At 41.3% G+C, this 15,967-nt stretch overlaps 1 protein-coding gene across 3 annotated transcripts in view; it reads right to left on the bottom strand.

The window, feature by feature from the left end:
• LOC139393948 (inositol polyphosphate-5-phosphatase B) overlaps positions 1-13,572 on the bottom strand; it is a 30,984-nt gene extending 17,412 nt beyond the window's left edge. The window contains exons 1-9 of one of the 3 annotated variants that reach the window (XM_071142110.1): positions 12,289-13,572; positions 12,088-12,185; positions 11,948-11,977; positions 11,747-11,857; positions 9,187-9,330; positions 3,632-3,728; positions 2,775-2,969; positions 1,447-1,548; positions 857-971 (exon numbers count right to left, since the gene is read on the bottom strand). In XM_071142110.1, the coding sequence (XP_070998211.1) occupies positions 857-971; positions 1,447-1,548; positions 2,775-2,969; positions 3,632-3,728; positions 9,187-9,330; positions 11,747-11,857; positions 11,948-11,977; positions 12,088-12,160 (867 nt within the window). In that variant the 5' untranslated portion in view covers positions 12,161-12,185; positions 12,289-13,572. Of the gene's footprint in view, positions 1-856; positions 972-1,446; positions 1,549-2,774; positions 2,970-3,631; positions 3,729-8,245; positions 8,414-9,186; positions 9,331-9,884; positions 10,381-11,746; positions 11,858-11,947; positions 11,978-12,087; positions 12,186-12,288 lie in introns of those variants that run through there. The other 2 variants (XM_071142111.1, XM_071142112.1) reach the window with 2 other exon arrangements.
• Positions 13,573-15,967: the final 2,395 nt, after the last annotated feature.

Genomic DNA, 15,967 nt, shown 5'->3' with positions numbered 1-15,967 from the left:
ATAGAACTGTTTGGCCATAATTACCATCGTTATGTTTGGAGGAAAAAGGGGGACGCTTGCAACCTGCAGAACACCATCCCAACAGTGAAGCACGGGGGTGGCAGCATCATGTTATGGGGGTGCTTTGCTGCATGAGGGACTGGTGCACTTCACAATTTATGGCATCATGAGGAAGGGAAATTATGTGGATATATTGAAGCAACATCCTCAGTCAGGAAGTTAAAGCTTGGTCGCAAATGGGTCTTCCAAATGTACAATGACCCCAAGTATACTTCCAAAGTTGTGGCAAAATGGTTTAAGGACCACAAAGTCAAGGTTTTGGAGTGGCCATCACAAAGCCCTGACCTCAATCCTATAGAAAATGTGTGGGCAGAACTGAAAATGCTTGTGCGAGCAAGGAGGCCTACAAACCTGACTCGGTTACACCAGCTCTGTCAGGAGGAAATTGGGCCAAAATTCACCCAACTTATTGTGGGAAGCTTGTGGAAGGCTACCCAAAACATTTGACCCAAGTTAAACAATTTAAAGGCAATGCTACCAAATACTAATTGAGTGCATGTAAACTTCCGACTTCAACTGTAGCTGCATTACCAGTTGTTCATTTCATTTCATTTCTTTCATAGAACCACAAGATCATTTATGTGTGAAGAATACAACTCTGGATATGGACACATGTGCCTGGTTCTTCCTGGACCGCCTGTAGTGGGTCAGACTAAAGTGGAGTCAGCAATAAGTCATGAGGGCATCTACAGCTAGACATTTTTACATTGGTATTAGGACACACAACCTTGTGGCAGTAGCAAGACTGGGCATGACAAGTGGCCAGTGGATAACTGAATGAGAGGGAGGTTCTTACTAAGGCGTACTTGGCGCCTGGATGCAGCCCCTCAGACACAGCCTTCATCCACTCTGTCTCCTTGGGCGTGTCGTTGAAGAAGAAGGCCTCCTTGCTCAGGTCCAGCTCCTGGAACCTGCAACACAGGGTCATGTTCAGTAGGCACGGTACAAAACGGGGCAGGTACTATCTGAAGGTACCCAATTAATAATTATTTTGGTTTTCCGTTGCTAAGCATTTTGTGACAGCGTGCCCTGATAAACAGGATCAAGGAGAGCGTGAGTCCACTCTTCTCAACTGACTGGCTCTTCTACAGTTGAAAACCTTGTGTTTAAGTTCCTAATTCACAGATTACATAAATGTTTTTTTTTTTGTTTTTTTTTTTCATCTGCAACACCACAAGACTAGTCGTGCACACTGGGAAAGAGACACGATTCATAGAGGTTTGGCTGAATTGGCTCTGTTGCAACTACGACTGTCTTCCCACTCAATACAATCTATGACTTAACTCACCCTCTTGTAGTGGGGTCTCAGACAGTACAGTCAGTGTCTATGTGGGCTATGGATTTAGAGGGGAATTGATTTGTAATGCCTGGGTGGATAGGACTTACCCTACGCAGTACATGTCAGGGGGAGTGGATGTGGAACCCAGCCATGGACGGAGGCCTTCTTTGGGGGTTTGGCCGTTCACATTATACGTGCCTAGGAAGAAACTGAGAGATAGAGGAGTGGTAAGTACAAAATCAGTGGGAGCAAAGCCTAACACTGCCTAATATAGGCGTAACTGGTGAACTGTGAGGGTGTCTGGCAGACATGACCTTAGCAAGCCCTTCAGATGGTGCAATGGGCAGCAAGAACCTAAACACTTCACAGAGCTATGTGTGTGTGTCCACCACCAGAGGGCATTGTAGTATAAATCACTTGTCATCATGACACTGTCCATGATCTGTACTTGTTATCGTGGCATCTGTACAAACCTCCTGCATCCTAATAGTCTTTTCTTCCTCCTGAAGTGTGTACTTTTCCACTACTGCCCACAAATGTAAAAGCATTGGCTTGGTGTAGACATGGGCTAGACGGAGTTTCCATATACCAGTCACTTACCTTCAAGTTCGTAAATAGAATTGTACAAGTGGGTGGAGGGATTGGGACAGAACCAAACGCTTGTTATCACAAAGACATTTGTAAAACCCTTTTGCTTAAAACCTGCATTAGAAATGAATTACTATGAGTTTGGATAGTAGTAATTCGAGAGCAACCATTCCCTTCAACATTACATGGAAATGAACAATTCTTTAATTCGTCAGTTATAGCTATGAGATACTTTCTCACACCTCTACAATGACATCCTGTTTACCGCAAAATGTGTCAACCCTGTAGCTTGCATTTTGCATAGAAGTTGGATAACCACAAATACAAAAACTGGGTGGTTCAAACCCAGAATGCTGATTGGCTGACACCTGTGGTATACAGTCTGATATCACGACTATGACAAAATATTTATTTTTACTGATCTAATTACATGGGCAATCAGTTTTTAACAGCAATAAGGCACCTCGGGGGTTTGTGATATATGGCCAATATACCACAGCGTTGCGTGTTGCATCGTGACTAATAAAAGCCATTAGCCGTGGTACATTGGACATATACCACACCCCCTCCAGCCTTATTGCTTAAACATACCTTATTCACACTATTGTGCCAACCTGGAGCAAATTGTGGTAGGTGGGATATTTAATTTAACAAGGTCCTTTCCAGCAAATGGATGTGTTACCAGACCAGCGCAGCACCAGTCGGCTTGGCTTGTGAATAAAGTAATAGAGTAGCAGGCTAGTCACTGGTCCAGCAATGGCAGACGCCTAACCAGCCCAGAAACATGAAAAGGATATAAGAACACATGTTACAGTGACTTTGATAGGGACAGAGGCAGGGGGGTTACCTGAAATTCTCCAGGTAGGTGTAGATGTCCTCGTTCTTGAGCAGCTCACAGCGGACGAGGTTGTCGCGCAGGCCAAACTGCGGCATGGCTAGCATTGTAGCTTTGTTGGACGCTGTGTGGCTGGACTGGCGTACCAGGTCATCTCTGCCCTCGCGCTTCAGCTCATCCCAGCCCTCCCGCTTCACTTTCCCTTGGCTGCGGGGCCCACAAGACAGACGTTTATACTTGCAACGATTGTGCTAGGTGGAGGTTTCAGCTACCTTAGGTGAATGCACTGATGGTAGGTTGCTCTAGATAAGAAAGTCTGCTAAATGACAAAATGTGAATATAAAGATGGTCTGGGTGGGGGGACAGGAGTGTCAAATGTAGTTGTACTCCTTTACTACTGTATAACATCTACTACCACTACACATCTCCTTTCAGACTAAACCAACTAAAGGTACCACAAGAGTGTGTTTGCACTTGGCACCAAGTTATTTCCTATGCAGAGCTACAATTAGGCTATCATTATTAATGTCTACCATGGTTTGTGTTGTGGGTGTTTTTTTTTTCTTAAGTCATGATGTTCATTAGCCTGGACGGAAGCTAATGTTGTGAGAGACATTATATAGTGATTTTGTAATAGGGTCAAGGGGGGGCCTAATGTAGGCTATACATGCAGTATAGCTTCCAGCCGGGCTAATGAACAACATGGCTAATGAATAACCGCAACACAAACATTTCAATGTCCTCAATATAGGACAGGGGTTAGAGGACGAGAGGAGAAATGCAATATGGCACACTGGTCCTTATATCCTTCTTCAAGCGCCAACCATTTGCATACTGTCAGAGAGAGGAGAGTGGTGTTCAGTACTTACCTCTCTGGGCCGGACTCCACTCTGGGGTGCTCCACTCCACTGTTCACCCTCTTGTTCCCTTCTGGTGGGGATCTGCTTACTGCGTTCAATGAGTTCCCTGTTGAGTGAGTGAGAGACAGACAAAGCAAGAAAGAGAGCGTGGGAGGGAGTTGAAAGAGCAGGAGATAAAAAAAAAAAGACAACAAGAGAGAGTGAGCGAGCGAGCAAGAGATAGGAAGAGAGACACAGGAGTTGTAAACCAAGTCATTCTAATCAGGCAAATACATTGCCATGTGCCAACACTAATCCTATAAAAAGGCCCCTGGAGCTAGCAATGCAAATGCTTCGCCAGTGAAGAATCAATCAGCTCATGCCTGAAATAGACCCCACACAGGTCAATAGTGAAGTTAATTTGGTCCTTGCCTACTCGGATGTATGGAAAATGGACTGAAGCTGTCTTCAAAAGCATTGCATTAGATATAGCATTTTATTATATTCTATAGTGAAAAATATACAAAAATATAAAAACGCAACATGTAAAGTGTTTATCCCATGTTTCATGAGCTGAAATAAAAGATCCCAGAAATGTTCCATATGCACAAAAAGCGTATTTTCCCACAAATGTTGTGTACAAACTTGTTTACATCCCTGTTAGTGAAGATTTCTCCTTTGCCAAGATAATCCATCCACCTGACAGGTTTGACACATCAAGAAGCTGATTAAACAGCATTACACAGGTGCACCTAATGCTGGGGACATTAAAAGGCCACTCTAAAATGTACAGTTGTCACAACACCATACCACAGATGTCTCAAGTTGAAGGAACGTGCAATTGGCATGCTGACTGCAGGAATGTCCACCAGAGCATTGAATGTTAATTTCTCTACCATAAGCCGCCTCCAAATGTTGTTTTAGAGTATTTGGAAGTACATCCAACCGGCCTTACAACCACGTGTACCCACACCAGCCCAGGACCTCCCAATCCGGCTTCTTCACCTGCGGGATCTTCAGAGACCATCCACCCGGACAGATGATGAAACTGTAGGTTTGCACAACCTGTCAGAAACTGTCTCAGTGAAGCTCATCTGCATGCTCGTCATCCTCACCACGCTCTTGACCTGACTGCAGTTTGAGGTCGTAGCCGACTTCAGTGGGCAAACGATCAGCTTCGATGGCCACTGGAGAAGTGTGCACTTTACGGATGAATCGCGGTTTCAACTGTACCGGGCAGATGGCAGACAGATGGTATGGTGTTGTGTGGCGAGCGGTTTGCTGATGTCAACGTTGTGGACAGAGTGCCCCATGGTGGTGGTGGGGTTATGATATGGGGAGGCATAAGCTGCGAAAAACAAACAACTGCGTTTTGTCAATGGCAATTTAAATGCACAGAAATACCATGATGAGATTCTGAGGCCCATTGTCGAGCCATTCATCTGCCACCATCACCTCATGTTTCAGCATGATAATGCACGGGCCCCATGTCGCAAGGATCTGTACACAATTCCTGGAAGCTGAAAATGTCCCAGTTCTTCCATGGCCTGCATACTCAGACATGTCACCCATTGAGCATGTGGAACATTCTGTACGACAGTGTGTTCCAGTTCTCACCAACTTCGCACAGCCATTGAAGAGGAGTGGGACAACATTCTACAGGCCACATTCAACTCTATGCAAAGGAGATGACGCACTGCATGAGGCAAATGTTTGTCACACCAGATACTGACTGTATATGTGGCCAACAGATGCATATCTGTATTCCAAGGCATGTGAAAGCCATAGATTAGGGCCTAATTCATTTATTTCAATTGACTGATTTCCTTGTATGAACTGTAACTCAGTAAAATCTTTGAAATTGTTGCATATTGCGCTTATATTTTTGTTCAGGCATAACCTTTATTCATCCAGGTTAATCTCACTGACATCAAATCTCTATTGCAAGATGCCCTAGACAAGACATTGAATTTTAAGTATTTTAAATCAATGGAAGAGTCAAAGCCTGAGTCTAACACAATATGGCCACTGTCTGCTACTGCTTGGCAGAAGAAACTCTACGAACATGGCAAGTGTATTAAAGAGGAAATTGCTTTAGAGGGAGTATCGTTTTTTTTTGTTTAACCACCAACCGTCTCACATAGCTGTATCTGATTGCGAGTTCATTGTTTATTGCATTCTGTTTTCCGGAATCAACTCAATACAAGCTACTGTGCTAGAAAATATCCAACATGTTTTCATGCAACAGGCCTTGGCCTACAAGCTTTTGAGATTTCTTATCCAGTATGAGGACAAGATAGCAAAAACAGATCTGGGATCAGGGGTGTATTCACTAGGAACCAAACAGGAATGAAAATGGGGAGACCTAACTGAATTTATCCAATAGAAACTTGTTAATTGTTAAATGTTTTCCATTTGCAACGGTTTGGACTAATGATTACACCCAAGGCTAAGCACAAGATGTATTGAGTTCAGGAACCAAAGGCTTCCTGCAATAGGATAGGACTTGGGCCAACCTTTCTTAAGAAAAACAGTTGGAAGTTAACATAGGCTAATACAACGTAAACATAGGCTCATCCTTTAGAAAAGCGTAATTCGAATCTCATCACACACGTTCTTACCACCTCGAAGTAATTCCTTGCATACTATACACTCTCACAAGGCCGTCAAGGTAAATGTTAGCTTTATCTATTGTTTATGGAAAGTGATTGCAAAACAATACCAGAGGAAGAACAAAGTTCTGTAGAGCAATGAAAAATCGCTTATAAATCAGAGGCTACAGCTACCCCACAAAAAAAGTATAATAGCTCACCACAGATACAATTCCTAATAAAGACTTCCAAAAATATTGGAATATATTGTTTTAACGGCTAGCCAAGAGTGAGAGGGTGAAGTATAGGCTATTGAATGCTGTCTTTAGGCATACTGGTGTCCAAAACAGGGGCATTAGAGAACCAGTATGCTATTTTGAGTAAACAAAATGGCAGTATCAATTACAATGTAGTGGGGCTGCGGCACACATTTCCATTTGTAGGGTGTGCGCGCGTGCTATTGGAACACAGGAAATGGAAACAAACTACGCCCTGTGAGATCAGATGGAAACTCCCTGAGAGCTTTGAGAGACCAATGTGGAGGAGGAGTAAGCCCCAACACACAAGATCCCTAGTTCCCAACTCACTAGACAGCTTCCCAGTCCCCAACCCAGGCTCATGTTGAAAGTCAACATCTAGACCTAGGACTACATTGGATCTCAGCTATTTCCGAAGGATAACTTACTGCATTTCACCTGAGTCCTAAATAATACACCACAAGATCCCAACTCCCAAGGGAGCTTCCCAGTCCCTGACCTAACCTAATATTGAAAGTAAACACCTAGGCCTACATTGGCTTTCATTTGGCCTATTTGAGAAGAATGATTCACTGCATTTTACCTTCCTCCTGTCCAAAGAGAAGGGAAGATGAGCTAGCCTATAAAAAGTGTCTTTATGGTAATCCGCTGCATGCTTTATATTCCTCTGTGGTCACTGTAAGGCTCTTTAAACCTGTTAAATGCTACACCAACAAACAATTCACTGTAATGGCAAAATTACAGTGCATGATCAAACCCTATGAGAATTGAATGGATAGCTTTCAGACTTCTGCATACATATACCACACATGAATTATGATACAAAAATGTCAGTGGAGAGACCAATCCAACGGTTGGAACTATTGATAGCATGCCTCCACTATTCATTCTATACAGCAAGCTCCAATTTCACCATTCAGTCTTGCGATCATCACTATTTGCAGTCTAAAACTAGAAACATGAAAAGTGAGTCAACCACTTAGCTGTAGCATACTGCATTGTGGGTGCACAAAAGTCGGGGCAAAAGAAAATATGTGCTCATCACTAAGTTCAGCATTGCATATAATAACCCTTTGTATCTAGGAATAAAGAAATGGGCAGAGACATATAATGTGCTTATCTGCAGTCTACTAGTATGGACACTTTCCAAGATACAAAAATAAAGAGAACCCAAGACAATCAAACCAGTGTCCATCCATTTCCAATGGAAAGTGGCTACTAATTGCCCGTCTAGCTTTACACGTTCAGTTGACAGATACTGAGATAGTCAAGACAGTGAAAATCCCAAAGCTGCTGGACGTTAGGTTTGCATGGTGCATTACCAAACCCAAATCAGGACACAATGACAGATGAACTGTCGCAAATCTACAGCATATGGCCTAGTTTATCTAGTTTACAAATATAGATGGCGAACCTTTACAAACCATAATATTGACATGCTAATTACCTAGCTAGTGCGCTCGTTCCAAACCACAGCTCAAACAAAACATGCACATAAAGAACGCCACTTAGCTAGCTAGAGTATATAGTTACTTCAACTAATACGCTGGCTAGCTACATATAATTTTGTCAACGTTTTAACTTAAACCAAGGAACGACAAGTAACGTTAATCTGTGCATATTTAGCTAGAAGCAGAAAGTAGAGCTAGCAACAAAAGCTAACAGAAGTTAGCTTTTTAGCGAAGCTAGCTAAGGTGAAAAAGCACTGCTGCATAAAAAAAGTTACTTACGTTTCAGACTGCGGTAGAAAATATACCATCTAAATACAACAGTAAATCATAAACATGTCCCCATACCAGTGTCTTTAATCGCCCTAGACATCTCCAAATAGGGCTTCCACGCATTATGTGCAGTGCAATGTCCAAGGACCTGTTCGTGCAAGGAATGTTGAGAATACATTTTTTTTCACGCGCACTCGCGCAAGTGAAGTCGTGCCACAGACCAAACTAATCAACCACGAAGACACTGGACGGTCTCTGGTAAGTGGCAAATGAAAAAAAACTTTAACTATAAAAAAGTTTAACTATAAAGCGTTTATGTCGGTCCAAATACAGTCTTACAATTATTTCCATGTCAACCCATGTTTGAACTAATGTGAAGTTATATGCATTACACATGCATAAAGAAATTGCATATGGGTAGGCCTTGCATGAAATAATGAAAATTATGTTTCAGTGGCAGGAGAAAATCTAAAGATACAACAACAACAACAACAACAACAACAACAAAATCAACATTGCAAATAGCATGTAGATGTACAGGTTTGGGCACTTGGCTTATCAATGGGAGTGCCAGAGCAAATAGCTTCCTTTGACATTGGCTGACACTGACAGGCACAGTGCGATAGCTTTCTCACAGTGTGAAGATAGATCCATTGTGAATTTATTTTTCTAGACTTAAAGCCAACATGGAAGATAATGTTGTCACTCTCCCCAAAGTTTAACAAGACCATCTAACATCAACAAGAGACATGTCACACAACCATAAGAAATGTCATAGCTTTGTGATGTCACTTTGGAGGGCACCTCCTAGGCTTTGGATCAGATACAGTTATCATGATCCAAGAATCATGGTTAATTATCAATCATGTGCTTTCTTAGTGTTGGCCTGTCATTTCATTCAGCTGTCAACAACACGAATTTGCTAGATATTACCACACAATGGGCTCTGTGTGATAAGGGTAGACGTTCAGGGAGGGTACTGACTGAGAGGGACACAAAGAGGGCTGTTGGCTTACCTGTTTTCTTATGCTGGCTGATCTTGGTGTGTGCCGTTCCCAAGGGTACAAGGGTCTGTTTGATGCCACCTTGGCCTTTGGAGGCTTTGCGGTACTTGTGGAGCCACTCAAACTTCGGTGCTTCCTTGGGAGACTTGCAAACATCTGAAGGAGGAAAAAGGGAAGCATGAAAAAGGCACTTACACTAATCCCAGAATATGCCATTTCAATTGTAGGCTATAAACATACTTTGCTATTCAAATGGTTTATATGTGTTGCTCCAATGCTCCATAGAAGTGGAGAAGCTGGAGGCGCATCAATGATAAGGAAACAATTTCAAGAGATCCTCAGCAGAACAGAACACACAATGAGGATAATTATCAATAATACAGTAAACTGAAAATGACCCACAGCATTTGCTTCATTCAAATAGGTACTCAAAAGTAGAAAGTGATTCAGGGGCAGGTTACTTCACATTCTCACGAGCTGGTGGCCTTACAATTGTTTGTTGACTAAAAACGTTTGTTACTATGTGGTTGAAAAAGATATTCAGTTATGTTCCCTCTTTCATGTGGTTCACACACACAAACACACAGACACTTCCTCTTACACGTATATTTGACCTACCTTGAGAACATTACCGCACCAAAATCACTCACTCTGCTATTTTACTTTCAACAAGACCACACACTTTACAAAGATGTCACTTTTCTGCTTACCTTGCGAGTTTCTCACATTCTTCCTGTTCACAAGAATAGCTGCCAGGTTACCAAAACTTTCCATCACTGTTTCCTCTCACAGAGTAAAAGTGAGTGTGGCCCTTTTTAAAAAATATCTTTAGTCCTCCATCTTAAATTTAAGAGCTCCATTTGGTAAAGTAGTGAGCTAATGCCAAAAATGACACATACATAGCAAAGTAGACTGTCTCTCAACGAATCCAGTGGCTCATCCCATGAACAGGAAAAAAACATGTAAAAGCCGAAAGCAAATATATAAGTCAAATGGAAGGAAATATTATATAGCAACAGACATATACTACCCAGGAAGAGCACACAGCACTAAAACTCTGAGCCACCCCAGTCTCTTTTCCTTCTTTCACTTGCTCTCTTTCTCTGATGCCATCTCTCTCTCTCTCTCTCTCTCTCTCTCTCTCTCTCTCTCTCTCTCTCTCTCTCTCTCTCTCTCTCTCCCTCTCTCTCTCTCTCTCTCTCTCTCAACTATGCATCACATTTGGCTGTTGTCTTATAGGTGAAGTGACAACTGGTTCCCCTCTTTTTAGAGTTTTGTGTAACTTGTGGTGTGTCTTTGCCCATCTATTACATCACTTTTATCAACTTGAATTAAGGCTATTGTTGTCAACTGAACATTTTCTGAACAATCTGCCATTTCTCTGAGTAGCAACAAGTACATACAGAACACAATATACTTATGGTAAAAAAAATATGTGATTGTCAGGGTTGGGTATGTTCCTTTCTAAATGTAATCCGTTACAGTTACTAGTTACCTGCCCAAAATTGTAATCAGTAACATAACTTTCGGATTACCCAAACTCAGTAACGTAATCTGATTACATTCCAGTGATTCTAATAAATGTTATACCCCTTGATCTTCAAGAATAGGACTTGGAAATGTATTTTTCCGTTGTTTATGATTTTGTTGTCATGGAGGACTGATTGGGATCATTGAGTCAAATGCCATATGCTGCATTTGCTATAGGCCTGTTGTTTACCTGGATATTATTTTTTATATTTAACCAGGCAAGTCAGTTAAGAACAAATTCTTATTTACAATGATGGCCTACCCGGCCAAACCCAGACGACACTGGGCCAGTTGTGCACCACCCTATGGGACTCCCAATCACAGCCGGATGTGATGCAGCCTGGATTCGAACCAGGGACTGCAATGAAACCTCTTGCACTGACATGCAGTGCCTTAGACCGCCATGCCACTCGGGAGCCTTACTAGTAGTTCATGACATGTAATAAAAGTTGGCAAAAAAATATGTGTTTTATGTGATACGGTATCTACCGAATGACTAAAATTGAGAATACAATTCTAATCCATTATTTTAGGGCAGTTCACTTGCAACTGCACTGAAATTATCATATATTAAATGGCAAAAATTAAATGTCATACAGAAATGAGCACACATCTCAAATTACTGGCCAGATTTGATTATTGCAACATAAACAAGTAAACCAGAGTCATGTTCACTAGGCCCTCACCAGAAGAAAACCGACTTAAACAGGGAGGAACTACCTGTGCTTGTCCAATAAGCAGATTATTTTTTTTTCAATTCAAATCATTTTGTAATAGTGTGGATGACCCTTTACTTGGTTTACTTGGTTATGTCCCAATTATTTATCATTCCTTCTAAAGTGTGCACTTGTTCACTTCCCCTCACTGATTTGAAAGGAAATGAATGGTTTAAGATATATGGTGGAAACCCCCTCTTGCCCATGCCTCCACCGATCCAATGCTTATAGATTTGTGGTAAGTAGTGACCAGGTGTATACTTCAGGAGAAATCATTTGGATGCAACGCTTGTGATACATTTATGGAGAAGTAAGTCATGTCTTACCACTCCAGGCTCTGTTGACCTCACTGAGGAAAAGGCGAGAGTGGGAGCCAAAGGGAAGCCTCACCTCCAGCTCCCCATCCTGGAAGTTCAGCCTCACTCTAGTGTCTGCACCTATATAAATATCATGTGATATACATTTAATAACTTGGCCCTATGAACATACCAGGGGGAAATTGACCCAGGGAAAAAAAGAAAACTCACCCACAAAAGAAAGTTCATCTGCTGAGGACACTGAGGAAAGAATAACACATTATTACAATGCATTACGAGGCCCATGCCTTCACCTCCATTGTGCATATTATAATAATCAAGTTAAAACCAATGCATTCACTTTTGCATACCTTCCACAACCGCAAAGTCATTAGAGATGGGAAAAATGTCCTCCAATGTGACATCTTCACCAGTTATCGCCATTCTTCTATGGGTAAAAACAAACAGCCTATAGGAAACAAAGATGGAACATTACTATAGGCAGGTGTAATGCATTTTCCAGAGCATTTATATTTCATAAGTCTGGTGGAATAGCATAAATTTCAACTCACGCATGTTCCTTGATGCGCTCCACCAAACCCAATAGTCTGCTTTCAGTGACATTGTCCACAAAGACAAGACATTGAACAGCATGTTTACAACAATCTGGTTAAGGGAATTGCATAGATTTTTGCACAATGTCACATTTGAAAATAGGCCTACACAAGTGTTGATATCAAAATGAAAAGTTTTTTAAATTTTATATATTGGGAAAAACATTACGCATCAAGTACCTTCAAAGAGCAGAGGCCTAGTCATTAATATAAAACAAATCTAATGTCTGGAAAATATGTAGGTCTAGAGTAGGCTACAGTTAAGGATTCGGCCCATGTGACAAAAATCAATTGAATTTGATTTGCTTGTATAAGATTGCCACCCAGTGGAGGACCTATCATATTGTACACAAAACGCTCAAACTGTTCTGTTTCCATCTACTTAGCCCGGGACCTGTGTCTCATTGGCCATGGCTCCAGCGGTCCTGCTCTCACTTGGGGCCAAAGCCAGGCCATTGGTACTTTTCAGTTGTCATTTACATAACAATGGCTAACTGTGAGCTTTAACACCTTCTTATGCAGAGGTTGTTGATTCTGCTCTTTACAAATCCCCAGTCAGACCTAGCTATTGAAACACAGTGTCCATAGTATAACATAAGGGCGTATACTAGTGTAACACTTGTGTTACAATCGAAAAGCAGCTCAAATATCCTCATTAAGCCATTTGCAATTGTTCTTCTTTACACTCAAAGCCTATTAAATCCAAACAATTGTACTATTGAATGAAATATATAAAATATCACCACATTCAGATACACACACGTATAGTCAATTGGGCCTTGACAAACAAACTCCACGGCCTCGCCTTGGGTGAACTGCCGGTAGGCCACGTCGGAATGAAACATTGTCTTCTTCTTCCAAAGGAAGTCAAACATCAGCCTTTAGATAACGCACTCATAACATCGGAGTGATACAAAAAACATTTTAGTGCGCACTATAAAGGATACTATGACGCAATTTTCGTCTTGTGGCAAAATCTCTTGAATTGCGAAGGATTGATCCATTACTTAAACCCGTTACTTTCGTGCAAACTCTCTCACACCCATAAAATACAGATTGAAGCGAGAATAGACACAGACCAAACGTTTCTCTCTTACAAAGTTGGGCTAGACCACCTTCCTATCGAGAACACAAAACAACAAATCCGACCACATTTTTGCTTTCACAGTGCGTAAAAGTGTATTGCCGTGTTCCGACATGATTCCGTATTCTTCGAGATGTCCTTATTCCCTTTTCCAAGATGTTTGTGGATCTGCCACGCAGAGATTTCAGCAGCTAAAACTGACGTCATGTTTTGGCTGTCGTTTGAGGAAATATTAATCGGATTACACACTGTTTAATCGGACAAATGCAGGTGTAATACTAAATTGTAGATGTGCTATCTACTTCATACACACCGGGGTTGGATAGGTTACTTTCTAAATGCAGTCTATTAAGTTACCTACTAGATACTTGTCCAAAAATTAATTTTTGTATTACCCAAATTCACTAATGTAATTTTATTACTTTCAGTTACTGTTGGATTACTTTCATTTAAGAGGCATGAGAAGAAGACGAAAAGGGTGGTCATTTGGTGTGTCGTCATAGTAGTGGTCTCTGACTTGTGGTCAGATTGGCTAAAGTGGAACAAACTCAAACTTGCACCTTTCTTCAATCCTAAATGTAACGTAATTGAGAAAACATAAAGGTGTTATAATGTATTTGTATGCAAACATCGTTTCTGAATTTAAAAGTACTAATCATCTAGTTTTTCAAAAGTATCTCCAATACGATTACAATATTTGTTGGTGTCAACGTAATTGATTACAGGTAAAAAATAATAATAATAAAAAAAACATCAGATTACATGTAACTGGATTACATGAAATTAGTTACTCCCAAATCCTGATACACACACATATCAAACCCTTATTTATCAGACAAAATAAAGATAAATTATTATATAATTTGGACAGTATTGTGTAGTCATGCCTAGTCAAAAATCATTTTTTTGTAGTTTAATAGAAAAAACATTGACATTTTTATTAAGATAATCCTGCATTGGATTGAAGTGTTGTAGTTATTGTATTGGATGGCATTTCTCAGGCAGAAAAAACATGTCACAATATTTTATTATGAATGTCTTGTTGTACTGTGGCCCAGCTCTATTCTGGTGCCTATTTTGTGTTCTATTAATGTGCCTCATGGCCCCATGAGAGCCAATTGGACATTCATTCCCGGCTCTCTTCCTGGCAGGCCAGTCCTCTACGTCACACCCCAAGCAGTGGCACCTCTTCCTATTGTTGGACTGAGACTCAACTCTCAGTCTCTTGTAGGAATGCAGAGATCTCAACTGGAGAAGCAAAGCCCATCTGAAGTCCTGGGCTGAGGATCAAGAGGGACAAAGTGTGAGATGATGAAAATGAAGAAAACAAAGCAGTATACAAATGTAAGGATCTGTAAAAAAAAATAATAATAAAAAAAAAAGTACTATAAGTGAATGGACAATGTGTGGCCTATTGTGTGCATATATGATTGTATTTTTTAATTTGCAGAGTCTTATAAGCATATGTGGGCTGGGCATCCTGAAGATGCAAGACACTATAATAATAAATTAAATCATACTACACTACACCCTAAGAGCCCTTACGTGTATCTGTGTTCCAGAGGTCCTCCTTAGTGAATGCAGAGCATACGTACATCTGAGATCCACATATTTCATAGTTCCTCCTAAGTAATATTTTTATTTAATTCAACTAGGCAAGTCAGTTAAGAACAAATTCTTATTTACAATGACGGCCTAGGAAGAGTGGGTTAACTGCCTTGTTCAGGGGCAGAACAACAGATTTTTACCTTGTCAGCTCAGGGATTCAATCTAACAACCTTTTGGTTACTGGCCCAATGCTCTAACCACTAGGCTACCTGTAATAGTAGAGCATACATTTGAGGTGGCTGTCTCAGAATGCTTGCTGTGGGTGGAGCCAGAGTATCGGGAAATATCCTCAGAGTCTAGGACGGAGTTGGTGGTTGTTGTAATGTACAAACCCTCTTCATTGTCCACATGAGTTGCAGAGCGGCGGGGAATATCCCGGGACTCCAGGAAGAACCTGGTGGTTGTTCACATGTTACATTTTATTTAACTAGTACAACACATCATCCTCAGGAGTTAAAAAGCAATGGGGACAGTCCTGGGGAGTCCAAGTCCTCTGGTTAAGAGTCTCCCTGGAGCTGTTGGACTGCTTGGGGCTCCCTGCTCTGCAGGAGTCCGGAGTCCAGACACAGGGTGACTTTGTGGATCAACAGGGACAATGTGACAGATGGTAAAGAGAGTGGAACAATACTCAAACAAACCAATCCAATGCAAAATCAAGCAAATTAGACAAATTAAGCAAACTAGCACACGAGACAGAGGTAGAGCTCGTAACTGACAGGTAGCCAGGGTTGTCATAGTGATTATAACCAGACTGGAACGGTTGGCTCCAGGCTTTCAAGTGAGGCAATAGCCAATCTGTAGATCAAGAGGGGGAAAAATTGCAGATCAAGCAATTTTCCAGAAAAATTAATTTACTAATAATCAAAGTTTAGCAGACTAAGCAGCATGGTAGAGTAAGATCTTACCCGAGAGGTGGGTTTCAGCTACTTTAGAGCTCCTCGTTCC

The sequence above is a fragment of the Oncorhynchus clarkii genome, chromosome 3 (assembly GCF_045791955.1).
Source record: "Oncorhynchus clarkii lewisi isolate Uvic-CL-2024 chromosome 3, UVic_Ocla_1.0, whole genome shotgun sequence".
In the NCBI taxonomy this organism is placed as follows: Eukaryota; Metazoa; Chordata; class Actinopteri; order Salmoniformes; family Salmonidae; genus Oncorhynchus; species Oncorhynchus clarkii.
The sequence above is the reverse complement of the archived record's forward strand: the minus strand, read 5'-3'. Positions and strand labels throughout refer to the sequence as shown.